The sequence below is a fragment of the Pan troglodytes genome, chromosome 8 (genome assembly GCF_028858775.2).
Source record: "Pan troglodytes isolate AG18354 chromosome 8, NHGRI_mPanTro3-v2.0_pri, whole genome shotgun sequence".
In the NCBI taxonomy this organism is placed as follows: domain Eukaryota; kingdom Metazoa; phylum Chordata; class Mammalia; order Primates; family Hominidae; genus Pan; species Pan troglodytes.
The window spans coordinates 130,784,638-130,800,481 of NC_072406.2; the positions used below are offsets into that span (position 1 = coordinate 130,784,638).

The following is a 15,844-nucleotide window of genomic DNA, read 5'->3' on the forward strand; positions in this document are numbered from 1 at the left end:
CCTTGTTACATACCACCATCCTGCTTAGCTTTGTTATGGGTGAATCTGGACATACCCAAGAAAAAATTTTCCTTTTCAGACAGGGACTTTTTCTTTCGCCTATGCTAATGTAAGCTCTTTGTCTTCTTTAATCATAGCTCCCTGGCTATTCTAGTCAGGAGGGTGACTATTCTGTGTTGTTTATAGATTCTAGGAGAAATCATCTACCATGGCTGTCAAAGCAAAGCACCTTGGTTAATCCTGAAGAGCAGATATGCTGTGTAAAAACAAAGTTGATGTGGAGTCAAAGTTTGGTTTTCCCATCTCCCAAAGGCTCCCAATGGGCAGCTGTCATAGACCCACATAGTGGACTCACGTAACCAAGAGTCACTAGCAGCCTTTCACCGTCCTGAGACCCAGCTTTTTCCAGACAGCCCCACCTCCTTAACCCAATGTGAGCTTGAGCCAGGTCCCAGCCCCAGGAGGGTAGATCTGTTTGGTCTAAGTCTACCATGGTGGTCCCATTCTCCTCCTCAGTTATCCCAATGCCCCTCAATGAAAACCGAAGGGAACTGCGCTGGTGTGGCTTCAGGGAAGTTACACTGCTCTTAAAAGAGACATGCTGGGGAACAGAGGCCCTCTGCTTCAACTGGTTGTTGTCATTCTGACAACTGCAGCAGTCAAGTAAAGACCTTGAAGGAAGCAACACTGAGGACAAAGTGAACATAATGAGGCTGGCAGAGCAGAAAGCAGGAAGAAATCCAGGTCCTGGACATCAATTAGCTGTTGTATTTATCAGCCCTGGAACTGCCCAACCTTGAGACTTCTGTGAGGTGATGTCTCCCTCACTGTTTAAGCCAGTGACCTCCAAAGTGAACAAGGTGATCCACTGAGGTACAGGAAGAAAACAGAAGTTATGTTTTTAAGAGTAAAGAAGCCTTACCAATACATAACAGACACACAGGCTGCATGGCAAGTGGTCAGGCAGCACATGCCAGTCAGTGAGGAATCCTCAAGGAGTGCTGAGAGCTCCATGTTGCAGAGAGAGCAACAGCGGCACCACTCTCTTCCAGAATATTGTCATCTGTGTGCCCCATAAGCCAACTGGACTTAGATTTTTATTATCTTACACAAAAGCATCTTGACAACAGTTTATAATGACATGAGGAAATTAAACCCTCAAATTTGCCGGTTATCTCATAGCAAAATTCTTAAATATGGTATTTTTTTAATCGATAAAAAGGCTTGAATGTGCCAATCGTTCCTGTGGTGACAAGTGTCTGTAATCAATATGCAATCTAGAAAGTATTTTTTTAAATGGACAGATTTAACCTGACCCTTCAAGGTAAAGGTAACATTTAATACTAACGATGACCAAGCAAGAATTCATGAAAATGTGTTGCCAAAAACTGTCACCTATAAAAACTCTTCAAAGTGTACACTTAAACTTGGGAAATGAAATTCAAAAATAAGTTGCAGCAGGTTTTGAACCCATCTGTTAGCAAAAATAAAAATGCAATGCTCCTAATTATTCAGCAAAAACAAGTTACTGACATTGGAAAAGATGAAAATTTATTATAAAAATTTCAACAACACACTTTTGCAAAATTGGTGGATGGAACTCAAAAATATTTTCAGTAAGCACAGCCATATTTGGATCCACAGATCTTAATTAATGAAGTGACTTATTCAGCTGCAATAGTCATTAAAACCAAGCATGAAAATAAACTTACCTTAAGATAAGAACATTAAGTTGTTTTTATAAAGTGTTAAAACTAGGAGTTTCAAAAATGACAAGCATTTTTAATCATGACTCTCTCTAAAAGGAAAATTTTTTTAGAGCAAAGGTTTATTAACCACAAATATCACAAACAATATTTTAAAACATTTTTCATCTTTTTGATTTTCTACTTTTGCTTTATATGTATTGGTAACATATGTTCAAATTTAAACATTTAAAAATATATATGTCTATGTATACACACACACACACACACGCTGGGGTGTGCACACTACGGCATTAAAGGCAGGTGAGTGAGTTTAATAGGGTTTTCGGTTTCATTGCTTGTATTCTTAGAAAAAACTTCTCCAATCCCAAGAAAAAATATTAGTTTCTAGTTTTTACAACATTTTTTTCTTTTTTAGTTCACAATCTGGAATTTCTCTTGGTGAATGGTATGATAGGAATCAGTTTAATGTTCTCTAATTATACCAGCACCTTTCATAAAATAATTGACCATGGACAGCATGATTTCAAAAAGCCGCCTTTAGTGTACTCTAAATTCTAAATTTGAGTTCTTTTCTATTTTCTAAATTACTTTCCATTGACTTATCTGTTTACCCTGGCATAACTCTTTTAATTTAATTGCACTTAGAAAGTGATATATTTTTTGGTACAGCAAGTTCCTTCCATTTTCTTCACTTTCAATGGGGATTTTCCTATTTTCATCTGTTTATACTTCCATGAGTTTTTTAGATTATATAAATAAATACTGTTGGTTATCTGAATTGGCTTTACACTGAATATACATTAACCCAGAGAACTGGCATGTTTAGAATGGTCCAAACGTTCATATTATGAAGTGCTTCCAAGCCCCCGTTCTCCCCTCTGTTCTCATTCCCCTCCACCACCCTCTCCTGAGGAAACTATGTTCCTGAATGTTAATAACTGTCTTTCCTTTATAGCTTTACTACTTGTGTCTGAGTCCCTAAACAATATACTTAGTTTTTTCTGATTTTGAACTTTACATAAAGGTACCCATGCTGGCTCTATTCTGACTTCTTTCACTCGGTGATTTCTGAGATGCATCCATGTTGAAGCCCACAGTGGTATGATGCCTTGACCACTCTAGAGAATTCCACAGCATACACTTCATTTATTCACTGTACGCTAGATGGGCATTTGGCTCCCTCCTTCATTCCTTTTAATTATTACACATAATGCTGTTATAAACATCCCTGTATACGTTTCTTGGTACACATGCACATGAGTTTTTCTAAGTATAAATAGTGGGCTATAAGAGGTGCCTATGTTCAATTTCATTAGATAATACTGTTCTCCAAAGTAGAAGTGCAGATTTACACGCCAACAACAGGTGAAGGTTTGTTGTCATAAACTCTCAGATTGTTATTTTCAGACTTCTCATAATTTCTGCCAAGTTGTCAGCAAGGAAATGGTATCTATGCTTTTAATGTGCATTACCCGATGACTAATGAGGCTGAACATCTTTTTACATTTATGGGCCATTTCTGTTTCTTCTGTGAAATGCCTGCTAGTGTTTGGGGTCCATCTCTCCTGAGTTGTTTTCATTGCTGATTTGCATTCAGGTGCTCTTTAGCAGTTATATTATGAATATTTGTATCTTATTCCAGATTTGGCTTCTCTTTTCACTCTACAGCATGTTTGGTAATAAGTACTTACGATCAATGGTAGCCAAATTACTTATCTACTGATAGTCTGCATTTTCTATCTTGTTGATGAAATTCTTCCCTACTCCAAAGTCATTGTTTTAATCACTACCTTTGGCAGTAAGTGTTAGAATCTTGTAGTGCTAATTCCCCTCACAATCCATACAGAAAGGTCTTGGATATCCTTGGCCCTTTGCTCTTCCATTTATATCGAAGAATCAAATTGTCAGGTTCCACAGTGAAAATCATTGGGAATTTTTTTAGAATTGCAATTTGGAGAAAAAGTTGAGATTTAGATAATATTGAGTGTTATCCCTTATATTCTCTACACTTATTTAGGTCCATTAAGTTTTTTTTCTTTTATCATTTTCTCATTTTAAAATTTATTCTTAGGTACTTTTTCTTGTCCTATTATAAACAGCATTTCTTAATTACATTAAAAAGCCAACCTTGTATTCCTGAGACCAATCCATTTTGGTCATCATTTGTTACATTTTGAATACACTGTTAGACTTGGTTTGCAAAAACTTATTTTCCTACTGAAGGGTACAATGCGTTTTATGTACGTGTGTGTTATGTATCTGTCAGATCAAATTGATTAGCTGTACTATTTAAATCTTCTATGTCCTTAATAATCTTCATAATTTAGTCTCTGCAAGATCTATTAATTACTGAGAGGGGTATGTTGAAAATGCCCATTATGTTGGTAGACTGACCTATTTCTCTTTGTAGTGTGTTCATTTTTCCTTTTTGTAGTTTTCTTTTAACTTTTTAAATTTTTTTCTCGACAGGGTCTCACTCTGTTATCCTAGCTGAAATGCAGTGGTATCATCATAGCTCAATGCCGCCTCAAACTCCTGGGCTCAAGCAATCCTCCTGCCTCACACCTTAGCCTCCAAATAACTAGGACTAAACGCAGGTACCACCACGCCCAACTTTTTTTGTTTTTTTTTTGAGACAGAGTCTCGCTCTGTTGCTCAGGCCAGAGTCCAGTGGTGTGACCTTAGCCCACTGTAACCTCCACTTCCTGGGTTCAAGTGATTCTTGTGCCTGAGCCACCCAAGCAGCTGGGATTACAGGTGTATGCCACCATGCCTAATTCTTTTTTAATTTATTTTTATTTTTTATTTTTTGTAGAGACAGGGTTTCACCATGTTAGCCAGGCTGGTCTCGAGCTCCTGGCCTCAAGTGATCCACCTGCCTCAGCCTCCCAAAGTATTGACATTACAGGCAAGAGCCACTGTGCCAGGCCCAACTTTTTTTGTTTTTTGTTTTTTGCTTGAGATAGTTTCACTCGTCGCCCAGGCTGGAGTACAATAGTGCGATCTTGGTTCACTGAAACCTCTGCCTCCTGGGTTCAGGTGATTTTCCTGCCTCAGCCTCCCGAGTAGCTGGGATTACAGTCGTGTACCCCCACGCCCAGCTAATTTTTGTATTTTCAGTAGAGACGGAATTTCACCATGTTGACCAGGCTGGTCTTGAACTCCTGACCTCAAATGATACGCCCACCTCAGCCTCTCAAAGTGCTGGGATTACAGGCATGAGCCACCATGCTCGGCCCTAATTTAAAAAAATTTTTTGTAGAGATGGGGTCTGTGTTGCCCAGGCTGGTCTCAAATCCTGGCTTCAAGCAATCTTCCCACCTCAGCCTCTCGGGATTACAGGTGTGAGCCACTTTTTCTTTACATCTTTTAAGGTATACTATTAGACATGTAGGTACATTACTAGAAAGTTTTGAATTGTTATGCCCTTCTGGCTTAACAATTTAGGGAGGGAGAGGGCTTAATAAAGGAAAACAGATTAAAAAAAAACCTACTCAAGACTACAACTAGTTAAGCTAGTTGCTCTCAGGTTCTATTAATATGTGTGATATTCATTCTACTATCATGCTTTTTGATATTCAAGGTATTTTAGAATTTTAGATAATTGAGAAACAGGCCAGTCGAAGAAATAAAATTCACACATATACACACACACACACAGAGCTGGTTCTAGTAGAAAGGGTTTGTACTTAGTAAAAAACAAACCTGCTAAAAGGGAAAGAGTTTAAATGACACCCTACTTAACTGTGGGGCAGGGGAGTGAAAATGGAAATTGTCAGAGTCACTGAATTCTGCCATATGTGATAACCAAAAAGTAGATAACATCACAACAGAGCTAAGGTCAAAAAAATGGGAGGGATGAGAACTGGCGTTCTGACAATACTGTAGGAAAGGACACCTCTACAGAGACAGCAAGAGAAACTAAAACCTTAAAGTAAGCTTACAAATAACCTAGGGGATGACACTAATTTCATAGCAAGAAAACACAAAGGGTTATAAAAAAGCATAGTATCAATAAATGCAAACAAAAAAACAACCTAAGTCCAAAAGTTGATTAAAGGTCCACAGAAGAAACTGTACAGTGTTTAAAAAACAAACTACAAATATACTGATATCCGTATCCATACTATATATGAATATAGAATAGATATGACCATATGTATATTGTTACACACTGTTTTTTAGCACTGGTTACAGAAGTCAAGATCAACACTCACCCTGCAGGCTAAGTAACTGGTACCAGATGTGTGCTCAGTGTGGCTGTCATGTAGGAGGCAATATTAATATGCTATAAGCAAAATCAAATATTCTATATTATAACAAAGTTCCAGTGAACCAGGTATTAAGGCCAAGGACATCTGTACAGGATTTATAACATAACATAACAAGGCCAAGGACATCTGTACAAGATTTATTTCATTTACCACAATGTTTTAGAGTGATAGTATATGCCCTAATACAGAAGGAGTGATTCAGAACCCACCAAAAGATCAAGAGCCAAAGTCAGTGGCTTTGTACCCCAGGTCAATAGGAGTTTCATCCGCCATTTTGTTTTTCTTGGATTAAAGAGATGATGTGCAGAACGCCCTGTGCTGAGCTCACTATGGCTTCTGACAAACAAGCACCACTAGGAACAAGACTTCATTGCTTCATCCTTGCTCTGGCTGTGCTAGTGAGTGGCAAAAGCCTCTTGCCCGTGCTTGCCCTCCAAATTTTTCATAAGCATTCCTGTTACTAGCCATAGCTTCCCATGACTTCACATTTGAGTAAGTTATCCTGAAGTGTGTGGCTGTAATATTGACAAATAGAACTAATGAGAGTGAACTGCCATCTGTTTAACAAAACGCACTCTTCTAAGAGAATACCCAGTCTTACTGCATTTAGTACATAGTCACAACATTGAAATGACTTAAGAATCAATACAAAATATTTATTTTTTTTCAAACCACAGAATTCTTAACCCCAGAGCCACAAGATAAAGTTCTCAGAATTGTAAGCCATTAACATTTTTCTAAACAATGCAGTCCAGAGATGAAGATAATTTCCAACCAGCAGGGATGCAATATATAGTAGGTTCCCCTATGAATGAAGCTCAAATTAGCATTTCCTTTAATTCTCCCACAGCCACTCCATCAACAGAAGCAGAAACAGTACACATATTCATGCCACTCGGCTCTGAAAAGAGGTTCAAGGTGGGTCAAGGTGGGTCTTGGCCAGTGGAGGAAGGAAGGTGTCCGGGACTTTAGTTAATCAACAGTGGGGACAGAGAGGAATAATTTCCCTTGGAAAACAACAGGGTTCCTTTCTCATATTCTTGTGGCCAGAAACTGGGGTGAACTTCAATGGGGTAATGAAAGAAACAGGAGAGCCATTTCTCCAGGAACTCCTATGACCTCCATTTTAACTTCTGACAAAGTTAACCTCATTTATACAATCGTATTGAAAACAGTAATCACAACCAAAAAGGTCCTATAAACCTGTAATAGATGTCAAAGGGATTCACATTCTGAACTTTAATTTTAAGGACCCTTTAAAAGGCCTAGACTTGGATTAAAGTAAACGTAATATTCCAAGCTAAAAGAGGCACCATAAAAAATCAACTCAAAACATCCAAACAATGGCTAGATGACTAATGTAGGTTGTTTTGCTTTTTAGTTGCAAAGCTTTTCAGTATCTCAGATTAGTGTATGTTCATAAAACAATGCTCACTTATTTTAATAGCTGCTTATGAAACAATAACATTTTAACTCGAGGGCAATGCTTCTTGCATAATAATCACAAAAATAATTAACTGCTATAAAACGGGAAAAAAAGTAGAAGAAAATAAAGCCAGCCTCAATAATAAAAAGGCAAAATCTGGAGGGGTTACTCAGCTTAAAAAGAGATTAACCAGGATTATTTAAATACTATAATACAAGTGCTCCTGCTCACTTCCAACTGCAGAAACCAATTTTGTTTGCTAGATCACCATTACCTTTGCTAGTATGCGTACAGACCACCACTCGGAAGTTATCCTTTTGTGCTGAAAAACGTTCAAATCCCTTGTTTGGTCAGTACAGAATATTGCGAGGTGATGCTCATGCAAACTCTTCCTGAGGAATTTATGTGTGCAAATCTGCAACCCGACAGCATGGCACGCAGCCAGGGAGTGGTAGCTGCACAGTGTGAGCACTGGAGATGGATGTGCAGTGTGCAGTGTTCACAGCCATGGACATCCATTCTTCTGCAATCTCATGTACCCACAAATTAGCTTTCACTCTAGACCCCAAAGGGAGGGTAATTGCTGCAAATTTGTTAAAGGGACAGAAGAAAAGTAGCTTGTCTACAAAATAATGCATAATGCATGCATCTGGGTTTCTGTTTCTTCTCACTAACCTTGCCTAAGAACCATTAGGATAAAAGTCACAACACCAGGTTTTGCTTTCTGCCCCACAAAAAAAACAGTAGTTAATTCCTGTCAGGTTAGGGTACAGGTGTGACAACAAAAGGTCACAAAATGACAATGTTACTGAAGCTTAAGGCCAACCTTTAAAACATGTACCGTCTCTCAAAACAATTATCGATTTACTTTTACATGTCATTTTTTCCAAGATGACTGACCCGGCTTTCCTTTTAAGGAGCCAGTTTCAGGCTGCACATACATACTAGACAGTTGAAGCAAATCAGCCATTGACTAACCAGACAACCAGCCTGCATGTACAGTTTTCTATCTTCAATGATTTGGGCCTTTAGTGATGTGGTACAAAAGCCAGTATGTAATTGGGGTAGAAAAACCATATACTGTACTGGCAAGAATACAAAAAAAAAAAAAAAAAGGCCAGGTGCGGTGGCTCACACCTATAATCCCAGCACTTTGGGAGGCCGAGACGGGTGGATCACTTGAGGTCAGGAGTTCAAGACCAGCCTGACCAACATGGTGAAACCCCGTCTCTACTAAAAACAAAATACAAAAAGTAGCCGGGCGTAGTGGCACGTGCCTGTAATCCCAGCTACTCAGGAGGCCGAGGCAGGAGAATCACTTGAACCCAGGAGGCAGAGGTTGCAGTGAGCTGAGATCGCACCACTGCACTCCGGCCTGGGTGACAGAGTGAGACTCCATCTCAAAAACAAAATATAAGAAAACCGAAGAAAACAGTTTCTGGCAAACAGTCAATATAAAATGAGAGGAAGGAGGAGGAAATCTTATTTCCTCTCATACTGCAAACTCAGAATTTTTTAGAATCCCAATAAATAAGCAAAGTCTATTTCAACTTAAACAGGTCCTTCATACTGTGATGTGCCTCAAGGGGCCAAGATGATTAACAGCCAGGACATGTAGACTGGGAGACTATGTACAACCTTTCTATAGTGACTTCCAGTCAAGGTTTTGTTGTATTAAGCGCTGACCCATAGCCAGCTGCAGTCACTGTGCAAAAATTTAGAGAAACTAAATTTTGCAAACTTTACTTTGCCCACTTTTTATTAATACATACATAGTAAAAAGAATATAAAATATTTCTCCATGAACTTAATAATGCAAAAGCATCCAAAGATTTTAATGCCAATTCACATTATACTGTGATGCTTTTATAGGGAAAGTTCTTTTGTAAAAGAATGCTCTCTCCCAGAAAAAGCATTTGGGTATATTATTAGGATACTGAAGAATTTTTCCACATTTAAAGAAACATTCCAATTTTATTCCTTTCAGAAAAATTATTAATACCACTCAGACTTCAGTTCTAGGTGTGACTGGTAAGCCTGAAGCAAGCATTCCATTGAGAAAAGTAAAATGTGAATGTCATGATGAATGGAATTCTCCTTGATACTAGAATGTTACCAGTGTAGCAACTTAAACTGTCCAGGTCATAGTGAGAGCCTGTCTACGTTCTTACAGTAATTCAGTGTTCATCGATGCAATCCAGGATGCTCACAGAGTGAACTGAGTCCAATTAAAGTCCACAAAATCCACCAACTCTGGTTAAGTACTTTAAAAAATAAATCTGACAACCTTTATCTTTACTTCTCTGCATAACAGTTTTACAAATCAAGGACTTCAATTATTGGGTGACTTACTTGCTCCCAATATCCCACTTCTAACTCTCCCACCCACACCACTCCCCCCAAAAAATAACAAACTGAATTGGCAGAGGCAGCTGTATGAAGAACCTGCAGAGCAGACATGCGACAGCATCCCTGGGATGTTTCTTTTCCCCTCAAGTTCTCTGAAGAGGTAAATACTATTAGTCTGATGTCGCCTAGTAGAGAAGCCTATGCTCAATTAAGATTCAAGCAAAATTGAGAAGAAAAGTATTTTTCCCTTGCCACATCTATTTTTCTTGGGCTTTCAACAACAGCTAGAATAAGCTTCAGAAACTTTTATGAAGGACTAAAAAGCACTGTGGATGTGGAGAAACAGAAATATAGCTTTGCCACAGCTGGAAGGGAGCCTTAGGACAGCAGTGCTACTTCTTCCCTATCACACTCAAATATAATGTTCAAATGACAGACTTTTTTTAAGTAATTATCTCATTCATTTAAAATGAAGTGATCAGGAACCCCACACCACTGAGTGTATTTGGACTTAATAACTGTATCTGCTTCCTAGAGCATCACAGGAAGTAGCTCTCAGTAATACTAAGGGAAGCTTCTGTGCTAAAGTACCGCCCATCCCTAAACTAGAGTACTGCCAATACTATAGCAGCTGGTGACAAACATCGTGTTAAGTGGCACAGGGAATGGAAATGCTCTAGGAGAGTTGGTCCCCAACATTAACATGAATATGCTCTGGTGAACCAGGGGAAAATCCGACCAATGTGCAAAAGGTTTCTATTTTCCCACTTAATTAGCATCCTGCTACAGGGCCACACCTGCCATCTTGGTGGGTGAGTTTAGATACCATACACTTCTCCAGGAGGAGTTTGACAACATGGTCACACAGTTGCAAAGTGCACAAAGCTCAAGGCACAGAGTAGAAAAAAGTTGTGAACTGATGGGGGAAAGTTCTAGCAAAAGCAGAGTTAGCATTTTCCTTTAACAAGACTTTCTAATGCTAAACAAAGACCAACTCTTTTAAAAGGGGTTGTTTTGGTTGTGGGTGAAAAATACTGTACTGTAATGATCTGCTTGGTTTTAAAGCAAAAGAGATCCTGACATGTGAAACCAATACACCAAAATGCCAAGTCCACAAATGAACAAAACAAGTGCTTAAAAAAAAAAATTCTTCTGCTCTTATATTTTTGGAGGAAGCTGCTGATTTTGGCTGTCAGATTTCACTTAGAAATGGTCACTTTCTGAGATGCTTTTTCCTCACAGAATCTGTAGATAAACTCATTAAAAGATTGTCCCATTTCAAAATCACCCCCAAGTCTAGCAGCAACGTTTTTTTTGTTTTTTTTAGTTTTTGTTTTAAAATTACAAACCAAGTAAGAAGTCCAACATCCTCTTCCATGAACAGCTTTGTGACAGAGCTCCTGAGTGTGTGCAGCCCCCACTGTGCTCTGAATACAGTCTCTGCAGCTCCAGTGTGTCCTCTTTTCAGGAAGGAAAGCATATTCAATACATTCACTATCTGTACCCCCTGGAACTTGCACATGCTGACGAGCTATCTGAAAAAACATCAGAATAGGAAAAAGTATGAAGAGCAGACAGCATTTGATAATAGCAGGAATCTGTTTATTCAACACACATTTCTCACTCCTCTCCCAACTCCCCAAAAAAGGCTTTAAAAAAATCCTCAAAACCATGTGGCACCGGTGGAGGGAAGTAAAAGGGGACTGAGAACCTAAGGAACTGGGACTGGGCTACGATGTCATCCCAGTAGAAACTAAAGAACCTGGTGGCCTCTTTCCAACGCTCTGAGAACCATCGCTACCAGCTGGAGCTGCCACAGCATGCAAAGCATCCTGACCTTGATTACAAGCAGTGCCTTATGAGAACAACATGGGTATCATCAAATTCAATGCACTGTTGTCACAGTGCATTAATATGGCTGCTTTACATCACAGAACCATCAAGATGGGAAGGAACATCATTACTTACTATAAGCCAACTCATCCCCAGCTCTCTTCCGGGACTGGTCACCCCTGGGGATAAGAAGAGGCAGTCAACAAAACTGACTTCACATCAAAACAGGAGGAAAGGATCAACATATTTGATAATAAAAGTATAGCAGACATTTCAGTTCTAACCAAACCTATTTAAAAATACATATTAAACATCTTAGAATCCTGATGTACCTCACTATGCTTTCTGCAGATGAAAGAACATGAGCCTTTACCTGTATTAACCAGTTCATCCTCAAACACCTATGAAAGTTCTAATTCCACTTGAGAGTTAAGAAAATAGAGGTTCTGACTAGGCCCTAAGCTACCTACAAATCCTATTTTTGTGTCTCCAGCTTCTCAGACAATAACAGAAATGACTCAAGTGCTTAGGTAATGAGAAATAATAATCACTACTAGCCTTTCTTCCTCAGCATTTATAAGTTGATTTCTTCCTGAAACACGGATTTTTTTCTCTTTAGGTTTCAGTAATGCCACAGCACACATTCCTGACCTTACTTCACCCTGTCTGCCATCCTTTTCAGGTCTTCTTTGCTGGCTCTACCCAGCACTCTGTCGCTGGTCATCTTTTCTTCTCCACGTGTAGTCCAGGATGGTGATCATACACTCTCTCCGCAGGCCAGAGGCTCCCATATCTACATCTCCAACTCTGCCTTCCTCTCTACGCTTCAGATCTACAGGTCCAACTGCCTCATCACCATGTCCATTTGGATGATTTATATACACTGGCAAGTTTACCATGACCAGAATACAATGCTGACTCCAATCCATCCCCATTCCTTCTTCAATCTTCCAGCTTGATCACTCAACCCAAAATCCTTGGTCATCCTCTCTTTCCCTCATTCTGGGGCATTCTGTCCCAAAACCAATCACTCCTCATCAACTCCACTGCTTCGATCCCAAGCCAAGCCACAGTCTTCTCTTCCCTACACAAGTACACGAGCCTTATTTATCAACCCAGGTGAGAGCCAGAGTGATCTCATGTAGAAGACAGATTAGTTCATGCCTCTCATGAAAGCCCTTCAGTGGTTTCCCACTACAGTTAAAAATTAATTCCAACCCATTCTCCAGCCTACTCTCCCACCTCACTTTCCTCCACTCTCTGCCTGTGTTCACTATAAGTCAGCCATCCTGGCTCACTGGCTGTCCCTTGCATGTCAGCACTTTACTACTTACTGTCCACTCATAGGACTTACTACTCAGTATTTTTTTTTTACATGTTTGTTATTTGCCTCCCAACATCAGAACATAAGTTCCATGAAAACAGGAACTTGGCCTGTGTTGTTCACCCCACTGCCTAGAAGAGTATAGACAATAAATATTTGTTGAATTGACAAAGTAGTAACTTGTAAATAGTCTCATGGATAAATTATTAAAATGCTAACCAAGGTGATTTATTTCCTGCTTTTGAATAATTTTCCAGATAAAGTTTCCCATTTACTTTCTCTGGTTATGTTGAGGACCAGGGCAGAAACCTCTTGCTAAGCTGGGTAAGGAGCCTCAACTGACCGGCAGAAAGAGTACACACTGTATGACCTCTGAAGGGTTTTTCTGTAGGCACCACATTCAGCACAAATTAGCCTCCACAGCCAAAAGAGCTCTAACAGGCCGGCCCTCAGGCCACTTTTTAAACACCTCTGTAGTCAACACTACACCTAGCCAAAGCCAAGTGAGTGTCTTCCATTGTTATTCACACTAGTATCATCACAGTTGCATTCACCAAATATTCTGAAACAAACAAGTTAATGATCAAAAAGGAAGACAGAATTTTATATCTGGAACCTCGACTTATAGACACAACCTTCATTTCCATTCCTCAAAGGTTAAATAAAAACTGAACATGTAAATATAACAGGAGAAAAATACAGACGTGAAAACAACTGGAGGCAGGAAAAGGAGTATCAATGTGATTTATGCAAGAGGCTGCTGAAGAGATTAAGTCCGGAACGCTCTCTCAAAACCCTTACTACAAAATAAAAAAGCCCACCTGCTCGGCGTCACCTGCTCAGCTAAAAGACCTATGTTCTTACCTTGGTTACTTAGATCTAGTAGTTATCTTCTGTAGTGTTACCTTTGACAACAGATACCAAACTTCCACCCCTTGCCAATCAATTCAATCATGTAGGTAAGAGATAAAAAGAAGCTGTTGCTTTTAGCTTATGTGTTAATTCTAGCCTACCCTATATTTCCATGCACCTAACAATTACAATTCACAAAAATTCCAGCTCAAATGAGAATCCACTAACTGCAAAAAAGGATGTATTTGACAACAGTCACTTTATTTTAAAACAATTCAAAGACTAACTCTGTGCCATCCACATTAAAGCTGTTTATTGCCTACTCAGGATCACTACATCACTTAAGTCGTGGTTGGTTAGGCATAAACCATAAAATGACTGCTCAGATAAGAAGAGGCAGAAACAATTCTTAAGACAGGCTGTACTATATTCTCCTTTTCTGGGGGCATCAGTGGACACCACTTCTTCTAAAATATTATTCCTAATTAAGGCATTAAGTTGGACAGGACAGAATGTGGAAGGTCCATGCACAAGAGCAGAGGCAGGCTCCCCATCAGAGCTGCCAAAGGTGGCATGTGCACGTCCTTCCTAGCCAGTATGAGTTAGCTCAGAATTAGATATGAGAACGTCCACTTTGGCGGACTTACTCTGTGCAAAGCACCTGTCAGAATAATTTTATGAGGCAAAGTTTAATCCTCATAGCACATGTATAATAAAGTTTAATTACAAAAATGGTCCAATTAAGTTTGTAAAAACATTTTATCATCCCTTGGAATACTGCCTAGTATTTAAATCCAGCCAGAAGTTTTATAAAATAATTCCACTGAGAGACAAAAATTCCTATTTATACCAAAAATTCAAGACATTTCCCTGAATATAACCAAACCGGCCAGTGGCTGAATAGTGCCATGTTCGTCCTTCATGTGCAGACACAATGCAACCTGAGGTTATTTACAGAGGCAGTTACTCATCTCATCCCAAGCAAATCTGACATAAGAGCTACTATAAACCAAGCAGTCCTGCACCCTGTTCTCTTATTCCAGTACCAAAATTAGGATTAGAAAAATGGGCACGTTTAAGCAATTCCACGCATTGCTCTGGAAGGCAAACTCAATATGCTCAAAATTCACAAGAGCTATATTCCTATACTGCTTCACAAAAAAGTTTTCAGAAGGCTGTCTTTTTAAAGGTATAAACTCATCCTAAATTAAGAGCAAATGTTTAAAACATGAATGTATGAAAGTATAAAGACTTCAGAATTATGGTAAGCCTAGAAAAAAACCTAAACATCATACTCAGATTATTTTGCATTTATTTAAGAATATTGGGCCGGGTGCAGTGGCTTACACCTGTAATCCCAGCACTTTGGGAGGCCCAAAGTGTATATCACTTGAAGTCAGGAGTTTGAGACCAGCCTGGCCATTATGGTGAAACCCTGTCTCTACTAAAAATACAAAAATTAGCTGGGTGTGGTGGCGCATACCTGTAATCCCAGCTACTCGGGAGGCTGAGGCAGGAGAATCACTTGAACCCAGGAAGCAGAGGTTGCAGTAAGCCGAGATCACGCCATTGCACTCCAGCCTGGGCAACAAAGTGAGACGCCACCTCAAAACAAACAAACTAAAAAGAAATTGGCTGGGCACGGTGGCTCATGCCTGTAATCCCAGTGCTTTCGGAGGCTGAGGCGAGAGGAACCCTTGAGCCGAGGAGTTTGGGATTAGCCTGGGTAACATAGGAAGATCCTGTCTCTACAAAAAATTAGAACAGTTAGCGAAGTGGGGTGGTGTGCCTGTAGGCCTAGCTACTCAAAAAATTTTAAGGAAAAACTATTAGCTATAATTCAAAATACATATATGGCCCAAAAAACTCCTGAAAATCAGATACTTCTGCATGACTTCTGCATAGCAAAACAACAAAAAAACCACCATAAGCAAAAGCAAACTGAGAAAAATATGTCATATCTTGGACAAAGAATCAATGTCTTCACTATAGAGATTTCCTAGAAATCAAGAAGACTAAGAAAGGGAAAAGCAAAGGACTTTAGACAGGTAGTTTGCAGAAAAAGAAATGCAAACAT

General features: G+C 39.3%; 1 protein-coding gene across 2 annotated transcripts in view; it reads right to left on the reverse strand.

Annotated features, from left to right (window-relative positions):
- Positions 1 to 6,104: 6,104 nt before the first annotated feature.
- The window catches only part of CACUL1 (CDK2 associated cullin domain 1), a 76,168-nt gene continuing 66,428 nt past the window's right edge, over positions 6,105 to 15,844 (reverse strand). The window contains exons 8-9 of one of the 2 annotated variants that reach the window (XM_001153044.7): positions 11,727 to 11,770; positions 6,105 to 11,293 (exon numbers count right to left, since the gene is read on the reverse strand). In XM_001153044.7, the coding sequence (XP_001153044.2) occupies positions 11,253 to 11,293; positions 11,727 to 11,770 (85 nt within the window). In that variant the 3' untranslated portion in view covers positions 6,105 to 11,252. The remainder of the gene's footprint in view (positions 11,294 to 11,726; positions 11,771 to 15,844) is intronic. The other variant, XM_016919461.4, reaches the window with a different exon arrangement.